At 43.9% G+C, this 15,789-nt stretch overlaps 1 protein-coding gene across 1 annotated transcript in view; it reads right to left on the bottom strand.

Moving 5' to 3' along the window:
• Window positions 1–15,789, bottom strand: part of adarb2 (adenosine deaminase RNA specific B2 (inactive)) — a 244,654-nt gene that overhangs the window by 29,687 nt on the left and 199,178 nt on the right. The window contains exon 5 of the mRNA XM_073830458.1: window positions 1,041–1,209. Within this exon, the coding sequence (XP_073686559.1) occupies window positions 1,041–1,209 (169 nt within the window). The remainder of the gene's footprint in view (window positions 1–1,040; window positions 1,210–15,789) is intronic.

Below are 15,789 nucleotides of genomic sequence, written 5' to 3'. Positions count from 1 at the left end.
GTGAACATATCACTTTGCCTTTAGGTTTAGTATCTTTATGTTCACTGTCAAAAATGCCAGTGTGAACGCTGAACAGACCAGGACCAAATGTATCATTTTACTTTTTGGTCCGGACCAAATAAACCAAACGAACTACAAGTGTGAACGCAACCTAAATCTCAAAATTGTGACTTTGCAACTTTACATCTCATATTGTGACTTCGGTTGCAATGTTACAAAATATCTCACCACTGTGACTTTCTAACTCACAACATTACTTTATATATTGCAATGTGACATTAAGGGTGTGTTCACACTTGTAGTTCGGTTTGTTTGATTCATTTGGTTCCGGACCAAAAAGGAAAATGATACACTTGGTCCTGGTCCACTTAGCGTTCACACTGGCAATTTTGACTGCGAGTTCACCTCTGCTCGTTTTATTTTGAATAATTAAGGTTTTTGGTTTGTTTAGAAGTATTTGGTCCTTGTTGCATTAAGATTTCATTTCAACTGCACCAGAGTTTGTTTGGAAGCAGACCGAGACCCATCTTTTTAAGCTCAGACAAAAAGAAGTGCTTTTAAAAAATACATGCTGAATATTTCTACTTGACATTTAATGCAAGTGCATTACCATAAATTAGATTTTGCTTCTTTTAACAAATAAGACAAGTTAAAATCATTTTCAGTGGTATTTGAACATGCCTCACATGCTTACATAGTTTAACTTGTTTTGAACCCGGAATATCCCTTTAATGTGTTTTAAGGGAACTTAATGCATGTTATAATAAATCAGTTCATTTGTGCATCTATACATCCTGCTGTTCTCTTGCATGCAGTTATTTTCATTCCTCATGTCATCATTGTGTGTGTTTGGGTTATTTATCTTAGAGTGGGTACAAACTTAAATCTGATAAACCCTCCCTTTGAGCGTTTCCTCAAGTAAAAATGACTAATAATTCAGATAACTGCTTTCTTTTTGGCATAGGGTAGGGTTTAGGCTAGTACTCATAATTACGTAAGTTTTACGTCTAAATAATCAACTGTAAATGTGTGTCATTTACCTGAGGTGTAACTCTAGTTGCGAGTACAGGAACCGCAGCAGTGCTCGTCTGGTCGTGATTTCAGCGTGACAGTCGTTGACCACCAGGCCTTGGTCACTGATATACTCTCCATTAATGCATTTAGTGCCGGTCGATAGCGCCACCACTTGGGCCTGTCTCAGATCCAGACCTGATGAGCACAAACACACAAACACATCGAGTCAACATATGACAACTTGATAATATTTGATCCTACAGCAAAGATAAGAGTAAAGCCATTTCTTTGTAATTATTAGTTAAATGTATTAGCAATTTCTGAGAGAAAATCTGAGAGAAGTCGAGCTTCAAAAAAGCACCATATGTGTAGTTATAAAAGTAATGTGGTGTAACCATCAAATAAATAATTAAATAAATAGAAAGAAAACATTTCCCTTAAATGGTGAATATACGTGAGATTTTTGATATATATATTTTTTCAAAGCAATTTCTGAGAGAAAATTAATTATAAGACAGGTACTAATATTTTTGGCTTTTTTCAGCATAGATGCAGTGCATGAATCAAAAATGACAGTAAAGATATTTATAATATAATAAAGATTTCCATTTCAAATAAATGCTGTTCTTTTGAACTTTTTTCTTTATTAAGGTGAGACACTGCAGGCAAAAACGTTTTTTTCATGCACCTGTCAAGCTTGGGATTTTGGGCTTTTTGTTTTTTCCTAAAGTGTTTTTTTTTTCAGACTAGTAGAAAGAAAACATCCAGAAGACACTATTAGGTGTTTCTTTTATAGCACTTTATCTATTTGTGTCAACAGATTTCAAATACAATACATTTTTTTAAAGGCCATTTTCTCAAAATGAGATTTTATTTTTCTATATTTAGCCATAAATCTCCACTTCAGTAGCATTTACACACACCAAACTTGATATTTTTATTCCTGTCTATATCCTGAAGGCTTTTACAGAGTGAGTTGCTCATATATAATTTGCTTTATTATATGCAACATTTTATTCCCCCCAAATTGCAAAATTATATTGTTTTCTGTCTGTTCTAAGTCTTTTCTGAATTATGGAGTGACAAAATTAGATTCCCTCTATAAAAACATTTGACTTTAATATGTCGAAAAAATTAAACAAGAATTTTGAAACTGACTTCATCCAGTGTTTCATTTTTTGTACTAGAAATGCATGCAAATTAGCGCATATTTAATTAAATAATGCTCATTTGCATATTTAAACCTAACATTTTAGAAAACTTGTAATACAAAAAATGTTTGCAGTTATCAATGTAATCAATCAACTGGGTAAGTAAGATGATAACGTCTTGGTTACGTATGTAACCCTCGTTCCCTGAAGGAGGGAACGGAGACGTCACGTCGGAGACCGACGAATTGGGATATCGCTTAGAGATACCAATCCTCTTCGTGTGTAAACTAAACGAGCCAATGCACATTGGCATGCATGATTGCATCCAGCTGTCGCTGATCACAGCGTGAGCATAAATACACAGCAGGTGCAATGCATAGACAGGATTTCGCTGAGGAGCCGAGCTTGGGTCTGGCCGCACAGCGGTGGTACAGCAGCTGAGGCGACGGGACGTGACGTCTCCGTTCCCTCCTTCAGGGAACGAGGGTTACATACGTAACCAAGACGTTCCCTCTCAGTCGGTCTCTTCGACGTCACGTCGGAGACCGACGAATTGGGATCCCTAGCAAAGCGCCGCAGCTGCTGCCCCCCTCCAGTGTCCTGAGCAAGCCACCTGGCCTCCAATTTTTGCTAAGGCCAAGGGCGGATCAGAAAAGACCAGTCACTGTATAACATAGCACTACCTACTTAGTGAAGCTGGAGCACTGGGAACGTGCGGAGCTCCCACCCATCCCGCAGGAGGTTCGGAGCAATACGCATATGGCTCAATTAGGACATATGGAAGAATGGAGGTGATTGAACCCTCGTGAAGATGGTAGAAGGTTACCGGGGAAACACGGTCTCTGTGGGTACCGTGGAAGACATATGGGATTCACTTAAGTCTCTCATGTATCCTAAGCCTTCTATCGGTTCTAAAGATTCATCGAGAGAGGCCTGGCGCCTAGACGCTCCGCTACGTCTGGAGCCGAGGAAGGAGGACTCGACAGGGTCTTCATGGACACTCTGGAGAAGATAGCAAGCCGACCTGAGCCAGTGCCTCTCAGTGCTTCTACCCGTTTGAGGTGAGAACACAGGTGGAGACTGGCTCTACACGAAGGCTATAAAACCTAGCGAACGTGTTAGGGGTCGCCCAACCCGCAGCTCTACAAATGTCAGATAGCGAGGCGCCACGAGCCAGCGCCCAGGAGGATGCAATACTCCTAGTAGAGTGAGCTCGCAACCTGAGCGGGCAGGGCACGCCCTGAGCTTGATAAGCCAAGGCGATGGCATCCACTATCCAGTGTGCCATCCTCTGCTTGGAGACGGCCTTCCCCTTCTGCCGTCCTCCGTGACAAACAAAGAGCTGATCTGAGGTCCTGAAGCTTTGCGTCCGGTCGACGTAGCATCTTAATGCTCGGACGGGACAAAGCAAAGCTAGGGCTGGGTCTGCCTCCTCCGGGGGCAGCGCTTGCAGGCTCACCACTTGGTCCCTGAAGGGAGTAGTGGGAACCTTGGGCACGTAGCCAGGCCGGGGCCTCAGGGTTACCTGGGAATCTGCCGGCCCGAACTGAAGGCACGAATCGTCGACCGAAAACGCCTGCAGGTCCCCTACCCTCTTGATGGAGGCCAATGCCAGCAGGAGCAGAGTCTTCATAGAGAGATACTTCAGCTCGACTGACTGTAAAGGCTCAAAGGGGACCCGCTGTAGTGCTGTGAGCACCAGAGACAGGTCCCAAGAGGGTACGGAGGGGGGCCTAGGTGGATTTAACCTCCTGGCTCCCCTGAGAAACCTGACGACCAGGTCGTGCCTACCTACTGACCTTCCTTCAACGGGGTCATGGTTTGCAGAAATAGCGGCTACATAGACCTTAAGGGTGGAGGGAGACAGCCTACGCTCCAACCCTTGCTGCAAAAAGGTAAGCACGACTCCGACCGAGCATCTTCGGGGATCCTCATTTCTTGAGAAAGCCCATTCGACGAACAGGTTCCACTTCAAGGCGTAAGCATGTCTCGTGGATGCAGCTCTCGCCGAAGTGATGGTGTCTACCACTCCTTGGGGTAGATCACTCAGAACCTCCGCGTCCCGTCCAGGGACCAGACATGTAGTTTCCAGAGGTCTGGACGCGGGTGCCACAGGGTGCCCCGTCTCTGAGTCAGTAAATCCCTCCTCAGAGGAATCCGCCAGGGAGGGGCTGTCGCGAGGAGCATCAGTTCTGGGAACCAGGTCCGAGTAGGCCAGTAAGGCGCCACTAACAGGACCTGCTCCTCGTCCTCCCTGACCTTGCACAGTGTCTGTGCGAGAAGGCTCACTGGGGGAAACGCATACTTGCGAAGGCCCCGTGGCCAGCTGCATGCCAGGGAGTCCGTGCCGAGTGTACCCTCGGTCAGGGAGTAAAAGAGCTGGCAGTGGGACGTCTCTGGAGAAGCAAACAGGTCTACCTGAGCTTTCCCGAAACGTCTCCAGATCAGCTGGACCGACTGGGGATGGAGTCTCCACTCTCCGGGAAGCGCAGCTCGTGAGAGCTCGTCGGCTGCACGGTTGAGCAAACCCGGAATGTGAATGGCACGAAGCGACCTCAGATGCTTCTGACTCCAGAGGAGGAGAGAACGGGCAGGCTGCGACATGCGACGGGAGCGTAGACCACCTTGTCGGTTGATGTACGCAACGGTCGCAGTGTTGTCCGTACGGACCAGCACGTGTTTGCCTCGAAGGCGCCCTTTGAGACGGTTCAAGGCAAGGCGTACTGCCAGCAGCTCTAGGCAGTTGATGTGCCAGTGTAGCTGGGGGCTCGTCCAAACCCCCGACACTGCCTGCCCGTTGTACGTGGCTCCCCAACCGGTGGTGGAGGCATCCGTGTGTACCACAGCGTGCCTGGAGACCTGTTCTAAGGGAACTCCTGCCCGAAGAAAAGCTAGGTCTGACCACGGGGTGAAGGTTAGGCGACAGGCCGAGGTTACTTTGACCCGGAGAGTGCCGCGCTGCCACGCTCTCCTCGGGACTCGGCCATGAAGCCAGTGCTGAAGTGGCCTCATATGGAGCAGGCCAAGCGGTAAAACTGCCGTAGCTGCTGCCATATGCCCCAGGAGCCTCTGAAACTGTTTCAGTGGGACCACTTCTCTGCTCTTGAACGTATTCAAGCAGTTCAGCACCGACTGAGCCCGCTCTTGCGTGAGGCGAGCTGTTTGGCTGACCGAGTCCAGTTCCACACCAAGAAAAGAGATCCTCTGCACGGGGGAGAGTTTGCTCTTTTCCCAGTTGACCCGAAGGCCCAAGCGGGCGAGGTGTGCCAACACCAGGTCCCTGTGTTCGCATAACTGCTCTCGAGAGTGTGCTAGTATCAGCCAGTCGTCGAGGTAGTTGAGGATACGAACGCCCTGTTCCTTGAGGGGAACAAGGGCCGCCTCCGCGACTTTCGTGAAGACACGGGGGGAGAGGGACAGCCCGAAGGGCAGGACCTTGTACTGATATGCTCTGCCTTCGAACGCGAACCGCAGAAATGGTCTGTGGCGCGGAAGGATCGAAACATGAAAGTACGCGTCCTTCAGGTCGATCGCTGCGAACCAATCCTGGGGACGAACACATCTGAGGATGTGTTTTTGTGTGAGCATTCTGAAAGGTAGCTTGTGAAGAGCTCGATTCAAGATGCGCAGGTCCAGGATCGGTCGTAAACCGCCGCTTTTCTTGGGTACTATGAAGTAGGGGCTGTAAAACCCTGTCTTCATATCGGCTAGAGGGACCGGCTCTATTGCTTTCTTCGCCAGCAAGGTAGCAATCTCTGCCCGTAGGACAGGGGCATCTGCTACTTTCACTGTAGTGAAGTGGATGCCCCTGAACCGAGGCGGACGCCGGGCGAACTGAATCGCGTAGCCGAGCCTGATGGTCCGGAGGAGCCAGCAAGACGGACTGGGAAGCCCTCTCCAGGCCCCCAGCCAACGTACAAGAGGGACCAGCGGGACCACTGACGTACCCGCGGGGGGGCAGCGAGGTGGAACGCAGGGACCCTGCTCGGGCGTCTCTATGCCGGTCCGAAGCGGGGTCAGAGTGTCTGTGTGTGGTGTGTGCAAGACATTTACCTGCGTTCTGGCAGCTGGTGCGTGAGTAGTCCGTCTTACCGCACTCTCCAACCGCCCAGCGCCATTTGCTGGCGGGAGGGGAGAGGGGGTGAAGCCCGGGGCTAACCCGTGCAACACCCGCTGTCCCCTCTGGGGACCCAGAGATAGTAGAAACTGCTCTTTTATTGAAAATTTGGGTGTCACCGACCGTGAGGCCGATGACGGGTTTCTTAAAAGAAACTTTTTTAAAGGAAACAAAAGATTCTCCGCCCGGCCCTCCTCCGGGGGAGGGAGTGGTGCGATCACCATCTCCCGAAGAGCAGCTTCCTCCATCTCTGGGTCGCCCGTCTCAGGGACGCTTGTTCTTGCGTTTCCCACTGGTCTTGGTGGGAGCCTGGACGGGCGGGGCGGCCGCCCTGGGACCGGCTCCACGGCGCCGCCGTGAAGGCTGCTGCGCAGGCTGCTGTGGAGCGGGGGCGGAGGCAGGGGGCCGCCCTCGGCGACGAGCAGACCGAGGTGCCGCCGGCGGCTGGGTGGAGGCAGCAGCGGGAGCACGCCGGGGCAGGATATGACTGATGGCCTCAGTCTGCTTCTGGGCGGCCGAAAACTGCTGGGCGAAGTTTTCGACCGCGTCGCCGAAGAGGCCGGTCTGGGACACGGGGGCATTCAGGAACCTGACCTTGTCTGCTTCCCTCATGTCGGCCAGACACAGCCAGAGATGGCGTTCCTGGACCACCATCGTGGACATCGCACGACCCAGAGACCGCGCCGTAACCTTCGTCGCTCGTAGCGCGAGGTCCGTAGCGATACGGAGTTCACGTAGAACTTCCGGGTCGTGACCACCCTCGTACAGGTCCTTCAGTGCCTGGGCCTGATGGACCTGTAACAACGCCATAGCGTGTAGGGCGGAGCCAGCAGCGCCACAAGCCGTGTAGGCACTGCCGATCAGAGCCGACGAGTGCCTACAGGCCCGGGAGGGGAGCAACGGGTTGCCCCGCCAAGTGGAAGCGGCGCCGGGACACAATTGCATCGCCACCGCACGCTCCACCGGCGGGACAGCCGCGTACCCCCGCGCTGGTCCGCCATCAAGGGTGGTGAGGGAGGACGTGCCACTGGAGCGGTTTCTGGCAGTAAAAGGTGCCGTCCACGTCCCAGTAAGCTCATCATGCACCTCCGGGAAGAAGGGCACTGGGGTGGGACGCTGAGAACCAGCGCGGGCCACCCCAAGATACCAGTCATCCAACCGAGAGGGGTCGGGACGTGATGGAGGGTTCCATTCAAGCCCTACCCTCTCGGCGGCCCGGGAAAGCATAGCCATCATCTCGGGGTCGGTATCCGGCACCGCTGACCGCCCAGTGGACGGCAGCGATCCGGAATCGTCCTCCCCCGAGAAGTCTGGCTCACCCCCCGATGCAGCGATTGACATCCGGTCGTCAGGGGGAGCCCCAAAAGTAATGAGCGGTACCTCACGAGGAGGACCCGAACACTCTTCTGGGAGCTCCAGATGGAACGGGCTGTCGGTGGAAGGAGGAACCCCCAGCGGATCACCCGCCGGGAAATTCCCCACCGTCACCGTCAGACCAGTCAGCCCTCTGCCAGAGGTAGAGTCCCCCCGGCGTTTGCCGGGGGGAACGGTAGATCTGGGCAGAGGAACTGGCACCCCGCCCCTTTGCAGGAAGCGGAGTCTGGTCCGCAGCTCCGTGATGGACATGCCGCCGCAATGACAGCATGACTCATCCACAAACGCCGCCTGAGCGTGCTCAATACCCAGACACGTCAGACAGCGATCGTGACCATCACCTGGCGCCAGGTAACGACCGCATCCAGAAACGCACGGGTGAAACGGCATTGTGTTTCAAATGCCTCGTCTTTAAAAAGACGTTCACCCGTGATACTCTTTTAGAAACTGCTCTAATGCTGAAGCACACAGGGGAGATGGCCGCAGCGACACAGAAGGCAGGTAGTGCAATCCTTGACTGCGCGCTTTTTCCACCCACAGGAGACCACCACCGCTGACGCGCCGTACCGCCAACACCGCAGTAAGAGTTCTATTTGTAGAATGGCTCGTTGCGTCTCTGTAAGAAGATCGGCTCCGATGCGAAATGCTGTCTATGCATTGCACCTGCTGTGTATTTATGCTCACGCTGTGATCAGCGACAGCTGGATGCAATCATGCATGCCAATGTGCATTGGCTCGTTTAGTTTACACACGAAGAAGATTGGTATCTCTAAGCGATATCCCAATTCGTCGGTCTCCGACGTGACGTCGAAGAGACCGACTGAGAGGGAACTATTATTTTTTTATTTTTTTTTATTTTTTTACCCTATTCCCCTGCATTGTCTCGCCTTCAAGGAAATATTTAACTGTTCTCAATAATACTAATAAAGTAGGGCTGGGCGATATGGCAAAAAATAAAAATATATCACGATAATTTTTTTCATATCAGTCGATATCGATAATTATCACGATAAATGTCAAATCTTTATATCTATCAATTTTAAAAGGCAGATTTTTACTCCTGAATGAAAGAAAAAAACAGACAGTTAATTATTATTTATGGATTATTGTCAGAACATGACAAATACTTTCTAAACAATGATCAATTGAGGTAGAATACAGATTAGAATATTACTAGTAAAATCAACATCAATAGAATACAATATTATTAATATTAATAGAATATATAAAACGTTTTTATAAAAACAATTAACAACTGTAATATGATACAACACTTGTAACATGGCTCTGACTGTAAATGCAGAGTATGCAAAGTGATTTTGAAGTATGTTTATCATTCAACAAAAATAAGAATAGACAAATCTTTTAAGCTTTCAAATCCTTTGTGCAACTGATTTAACACATTTTGTAAAATGTTTTAGCTGTTTGATATAAATAAAAAAAATAATGGATAAGGGCTCTACGCTTACTTTTCTTGCTTGAAAAATGTAGGAGCAGAGTCAAAATTTTAGGAGCACATTCTAAACAATCAAAACTGATAAAAAAAATTTGCCTGCTCAATTTGACTCCTCAAAATGATTTACAGGGGAATTTTGTTTTTACCTTTCCATGTGTTTAATGAGACTCAGAGATGACATGAGTGCAATCAAAATCATAAATTCATGTTGAGATTAATGTTTTAAATATAAAATTTTGAATACAGAAATAAAGATTTAAATAACTTAACAGATCTGCCAGCAGATGGCGGTAAGACACTGATTTAATTACTGAATCATATCATTCATTTGATTCGTTCGAACAAGTGGTTCATTCGGGAATAAACCAAGTGACTGTCTTTATGAATGGGAAATTGAATCATTTCACTAGATTCGTTTAAAAAAGCATGTATCATTCATAAACTAAACACCGCTGTGTTTGAATGGAGATGCGCGCAGTTGTGACTTGTTTCAGACTACTTCTGACCACGAAATAGAGCAGAATCAGTGCAGAAGATGTGAACGTAAATGGAAGAAAGATAAGCTACAAATTTCTTATGAAATGTTGCGAGATTCTTTAGCCAAGTTTCAACGGGCAGTGAAAATGGCCAGATCTAGATATCTTTCAGATGTTATTGAAAATAACCGCCAAAACCCAAGAGTTCTTTTTTCAACAATTGATTCATTTCTGAATCCTAGGTTGGAGGTGCCTGGAGAATTGACAATGGGCTTATGTGAAAGTCTGTTAAACTTTTTTGTAGGTCTTTTTTGTTCTCCGCAAGATATTGTTCCAACAAAGCTATTTAAGCAAGTTTTTGAGGTGATCGGGCCATTTGTATTATCAATAATTAATAAGAGCTTACTTTTGGGAACGGTTCCAATGTATTGTAAACACGCCATAGTGCAGCCTTTATTGAAGAAATCAAATTTGGATAAGAGTGTGTTGTGTAACTATACACCAGTTTCGAAGCTCCCTTTTTTTAGCAAAGATTTTAGAGAAAATGGTTTATAATCATCTGGAGTCCTTTCTTACAGAGAACGCCATCGGTGAAGTTTTTCAGTCCGGGTTTAAAAAACAACATAGTACTGAATCTGCACTACTGAGAGTTTTTAATGACATTTTTATGGCAACTGACGCCGGCGACATGACTATACTTTTGCTTTTAGATCTTACAGCGGCATTCGACACAATTAATCATCAGATTCTAATCTCACGCTTAGAAATTTGTGCAGGTATTAAAGGCAATGCTTTAAATTGGATCAAGTCCCATCTCCAAGATAGAAGTTTCTCAGTTCAGATGGGTGATTGTATGTCGACCTCAGCACCTTTATCCTGTGGTATCCCACAAGGATCCGTATTAGCCCCAGTCTTTTTCTCTTTGTATATGCTCCCGCTAGGTCAAATCTTGAGTAAATTTGGGGTGTCATTTCACTGTTATGCAAATGACACCCAGTTGTATTTACCTCTGAAGCCTACAGCCTCTATAGCGGTAGAAAGACTGGTGGAATGTTTTGGTGAGATCAAGATGTGGATGTCTGCTAATATGTTATGTTTAAACGAATCAAAAACCGAAGTGGTCTTATTTGGGCCATCAGAGAATGTCGTTACATCTAAAATAGAGTTGGGTATGCTATCCCCTTTTCTGTCACATCAAGTAAAAAACTTAGGGATAGTGTGTGATAGTGCACTAAAATTTGATAGACAAATAAATGAAGTTGTCAAAAGTAGTTTTTTCCAGTTGAGACTAATCTCTAAAATTAAGTCCTTTTTATCCAGGAAAGACTTGGAAAAGGTTATCCACACTTTTATTTTTTCAAGACTAGACTACTGTAACTCCTTATACTATGGTGTGCATCTCAAAAGTTTGGACAGATAACAGCTGGTCCAGAATGCGGCTGCGAGACTCCTGACAGGCACTCGGAAACATGAGCATATCACGCCTGTTTTAAGAGAGTTACACTGGCTTCCAGTTGCTTATAGGATTGATTTTAAGATATTATTATTTGTTTGTAAAGCCTTAAATGGTACAGCTCCATCATATATAGCTGATCTGATTCAGGTGAAAAAAGCAGAGAGAAGGTTACGGTCGGAGTCATTGAGTCTGTTAGTAGTTCCGCGAACCTATAGGAAACTGAGAGGAGATCGCTCATTTGCGGTAGCTGCTCCAAGGCTGTGGAATGGGTTACCCCAATATATCCGGCAATGTACCACTCTTAGAGAGTTTAAGCGACATTTAAAATCATATTTTTTTTACACCGCGTTCCAAATTATTATGCAAATGATATCTTTCTCTGGTTTTCATAATTAGTCAATGCAAATGACAGTCAGTATAATTTTTAAGTCATCAACCATTAGGGTATAATTCGAATTTTATTGAACAAACCTCCTAATGATAACAGTATTTATTTCAAAAATAAAAAACTGAAAATGCACTGTTCCACATTATTATGCACAACAGAGTTAAAACATTGTATAGGTTGTAAAGAACTGAAAATGGGCATTTGCTGAATTTGCAGCATTAGGTGGTCATATTTACTGAAATCTAAATCTATTTAAATCAAAAACATCCTAACTGGGCAAGTTACATCTTACCATAGGACCCCTTCTTTGATATCGCTATCACAATTCTTGCATCCATTGAATTTGTGAGTTTTTGGAGAGTTTCTGATTGAATTTGTTTGCAGGATGCCAGAATAGCCTCCCAGAGCTGCTGTTTTGATGTGAACTGCCTCCCACCCTCATAGATCTTTTGCTTGAGGATGCTCCAAAGGTTCTCAATCTGGTTGAGGTCAGGGGAGGATGGTGGCCACACCATGAGTTTCTCATCTTTTATGCAGATAGCAGCCAATGACACAGAGGTATTATTTGCAGCATGAGATGGTGCATTGTCATACATGAAGATGATTTTGCTACGGAAGGCACAGTTCTTCTTTTTGTACCATGAAAGAAAGTGGTAAGTCAAAAACTCGACATACTTTGCCGAGGTCATTTTATTACCTTTAGGGATCCTAAAGGGGCCAACCAGCTCTCTCCCTATGATTCCGGCCAAAAACGCCACCTCCTTGTTGTGGTCGCAGCCTTGTTGGGGCATGTTCCATTCACTACTCCATCTATCTGGACCATCCAAAGATGCACAACACTCATCAGTAAACAAGACTGTTTGAAAATGAGTCTTCATGTATGTCTGGGCCCACTGCAACCGTTTCTGCTTGTGAGCATTAGTTAGGAGTGGCCGAATAGTAGGTTTATGCACAACTGCAAGCCTCTGGAGGATCCTACACCTTGATGTTCGCGGGACTCAAGAGGCACCAGCAGCTTCAAAAACCTGTTTGCTACTTTGTAATGGCATTTTAGTAGCTGCTCTCTTAATCTGATGAATTTGTCTGGCAGAAACCTTCCTCATTCTGCCTTTACCTGCACGAACCTGTCTGTGCTCTGAATCAGCCTCAAATCTCTTCATAGTACAATGATCACGCTTACGTTTTCGTGAAATATCTAATGTTTTCATACCTTGTCCAAAGCATTGCACTATTTGACGCTTTTCGGGAGCAGAGAGACCTTTTTCTTTCCCATAATTGCTTGAAACCTGTGGCCTGCTTAATAATGTGGAACATCCTTCTTAAGTACTTTTCCTTTAATTGGGCTCATTTGGCAAACTATTTATCACAGGTGTCTGAGATTCATTTCAGTGATCCAAAGAGCCATGAGACACAATATCATCCATGAGTTTAATTGAAAAACAAAAAACTGTGTGTTTATGACACTTACATACAATTTGCATAATAATTTGGAACGCGGTGTACAGTGGCTTTTAAGCATACATGAATGTAGTGTCAATGGTGAAATTGGTTTTAATTATTTGGTTTACTGAATCTGAGGTTGAAAGTGATTTTATTGTTTTGTATGGTTTCATGTACAGCACTGTGGTCAACTTCTGTTGTATTAGTATGTGCTCTATAAATAAAGTGAACACTGAACATTGAACATAGTGTTGTAGTCAGTCAATGTAAGTCACTTAATAACTTGTTTATTTAACTGCTGTATTAGATTGATATCTCATTTACAAACTCCCTAAAAAATGATTAAAAGCTGTCACTCATCTTAGTTCGCGGTATCACAAAGCTCTATTATAATCAACGACGCTCTATACACTGCACAATCAGTCTCTTATTTACACTCTCTCTACTTTATTTATGAAAGGATTGGTGAGATATGTCTGTGATACATTACTCTACGTTGCAAAAACACGTAGAAACCTTTGAAGCTCCGCTGAGCGCAAACACAAATATGCTGATCGGATCAGTCGCACATGGTGCTCCTAAATATATATTTTTTTACAGTCGCACATACTAATTTTTAGTCGCAAATGCGAGTGAAATGGTCGCACTGTAGAGCCCTGTGGCTGTAAACTAAATACTGCGTGCGGCATCCGGAAGTGCAGGCTTCAAAATGCCTGCGCAGCGTTACACATAGTGCGTAAACATTATCGATAATTATCGTTATCGAATTATTGCCCAGCCCTATAATAAAGTGCATAAAATCAGCATAAAAAGTTATTTTAAATTGTAATATTTTACAAAATTACTGCTTTTTTACATTCTGTATTCATTTTGGCATTTCATCTGGATTACTTGCATCAAGGTTTAAGAGAGTACATGAAAAAATGATAATGTAAAACCAAATTTTAACCACTTTAGTGGAAGAAAAATACAAAAAAATGAAATATGCAGGACGTGACCCTTTAAAAAAATAAGCAGCATGCACAAGGTTTTTATCGAGGCAGATACAACTATAAATTCTGCTCTACTCCACAATAAAATCTGTTCTTTGCTGACATTCTTTACACAAGGACGAATAACTCCTAACTTGCTGCGGCCGCGCTGGTCATCAGTGCACAAAGCTTTTCTGTGACATTTTCATCGGCCACAGCAAGACGAAACCCACAACCCCGGCACAAAGCATCTCCACCTGCCACGGCCCGCTGTACCTGTCTCACAGCTGTTCGGCCACGATACGGCGGCGGCAAGAGGATACAGGCTTCGGTGGGATTTCTGCACTGAGAACAGCTCAAGCGTGTGAGCGGACGTCTCAGCATGCTTAGCCATAAAGCTCTGTGTGTTGGAAAAAAACATATATCTCTCCATCGCTTCAAAAATTTAGTGTTCACTGCCTCATGTAGACCTGCAGGCTAGAAGCAACATATGAGCTTTTATCAGTCGGGGCCCAGACGGAATTGCACGCCGTGGCCCGGCCGCCACCAGCGCGGCTGGCTGGCAATAACAATAATAAAAACTAATATTGAGGTGGGGTTAAAGGCATAGCCTTTGAAATCCATTCTTCCACCTTTCACTGCTTGCTGAACCGAGAGAGAGAGAGACGAGAGGCCGTGAGAAGAGGAGAAATAGATGAAACGTGAGTCAGAAAGAGAGAGACTGGGTCTAACGCAACCATAAGTCCAGATCGAAGCGGTCAATAGCTCATTTTTTTCATACTAGTTGATATGAGGTTTACTGCACTACATTTATTCATATAAACTGTGAGTTTAAAAGGTTATTTCATTCATAAATGGATATTCTGTCAAGCATTTATTCAATCTCACCGCATTCCAAGGCCATATGCCTTACTTTTTTTTTCTGGAAAACACAAAAAGAGAAGTTTAGCAGCATGTTCATGTTGAGCTTGAGGCTGTCGAGCTTAAAAAAAGCACCAAGTGTAGTAAAAAAATAATAATGTTGTGTAATCTTTTAATTAATAAAATTATAAAATTATATATAATTATTATTATTATTATTATTATTATTAATTCAATAATTAATACATTTACAAATGACAAATTAATACTTATTAAATATGAACTAAGAAAATAAATATGATTTATTTTGAAAGACTTACTTCTTTGTTATTTTTTTCAGTTGATTCAGAAAAAATAAACTTTCTTTACAAATGAAAAATTAATACTTAATTTAAACCAAGATTTTAAAAGTTAAAATTATATTTTAAAAGATTTCTTAACCTTTTTGATATCTTCCTGTGCATTTATTTATTTGTATTTTTCAGTTGATCAAAAGGGACAGTAAAGATAAATAAATAATAAATAAATGCAAATTATGACTTAGATTTATATATCACCACTCAAAAGTTTAAATGATTAATTATTAGATTTTTCTTTTTTCTTTTTTTTTTTTGAAAAAAAAAAGACATTATCAAATAAATGATTGATTTCAATAAATTATAGATTTCTATTAATAAATGCTGTTCTTTTAAACATATATGTATACATATATATATAATTTTTTTATTATAATTTTATTTTTATTTTACAAATGACAAATTAATAATACTTATTAAATATGAACCAAGAAAATAAAAAGGTAAGAAAGAAAAAAATAATTATGTTCAGCAAGGACACATTCAGCTGTTTAAAAAGGACAGTGAAGATAATAATAATAATAATAATAATAATAATAATAATAAAATAAATAAATACTTTTAACAAATATGATAAATGAATATTTTCTTAAATATGAGTATGTTCTTGCGGATTTGCACCCCCTCGCCATAAAAAGGTTAAAAATTACCTTAATTTTTATCTGTATGTTTCTGCATGCAAATTATGACTTAGATTTACATACGTCACCATTCGAAAATGTACAATTT

Source organism: Garra rufa, chromosome 24 (assembly GCF_049309525.1).
Source record: "Garra rufa chromosome 24, GarRuf1.0, whole genome shotgun sequence".
In the NCBI taxonomy this organism is placed as follows: Eukaryota; Metazoa; Chordata; class Actinopteri; order Cypriniformes; family Cyprinidae; genus Garra; species Garra rufa.
Note: the sequence above shows the minus strand (reverse complement) of the source record. Positions and strands in the feature narration are given on the sequence as shown.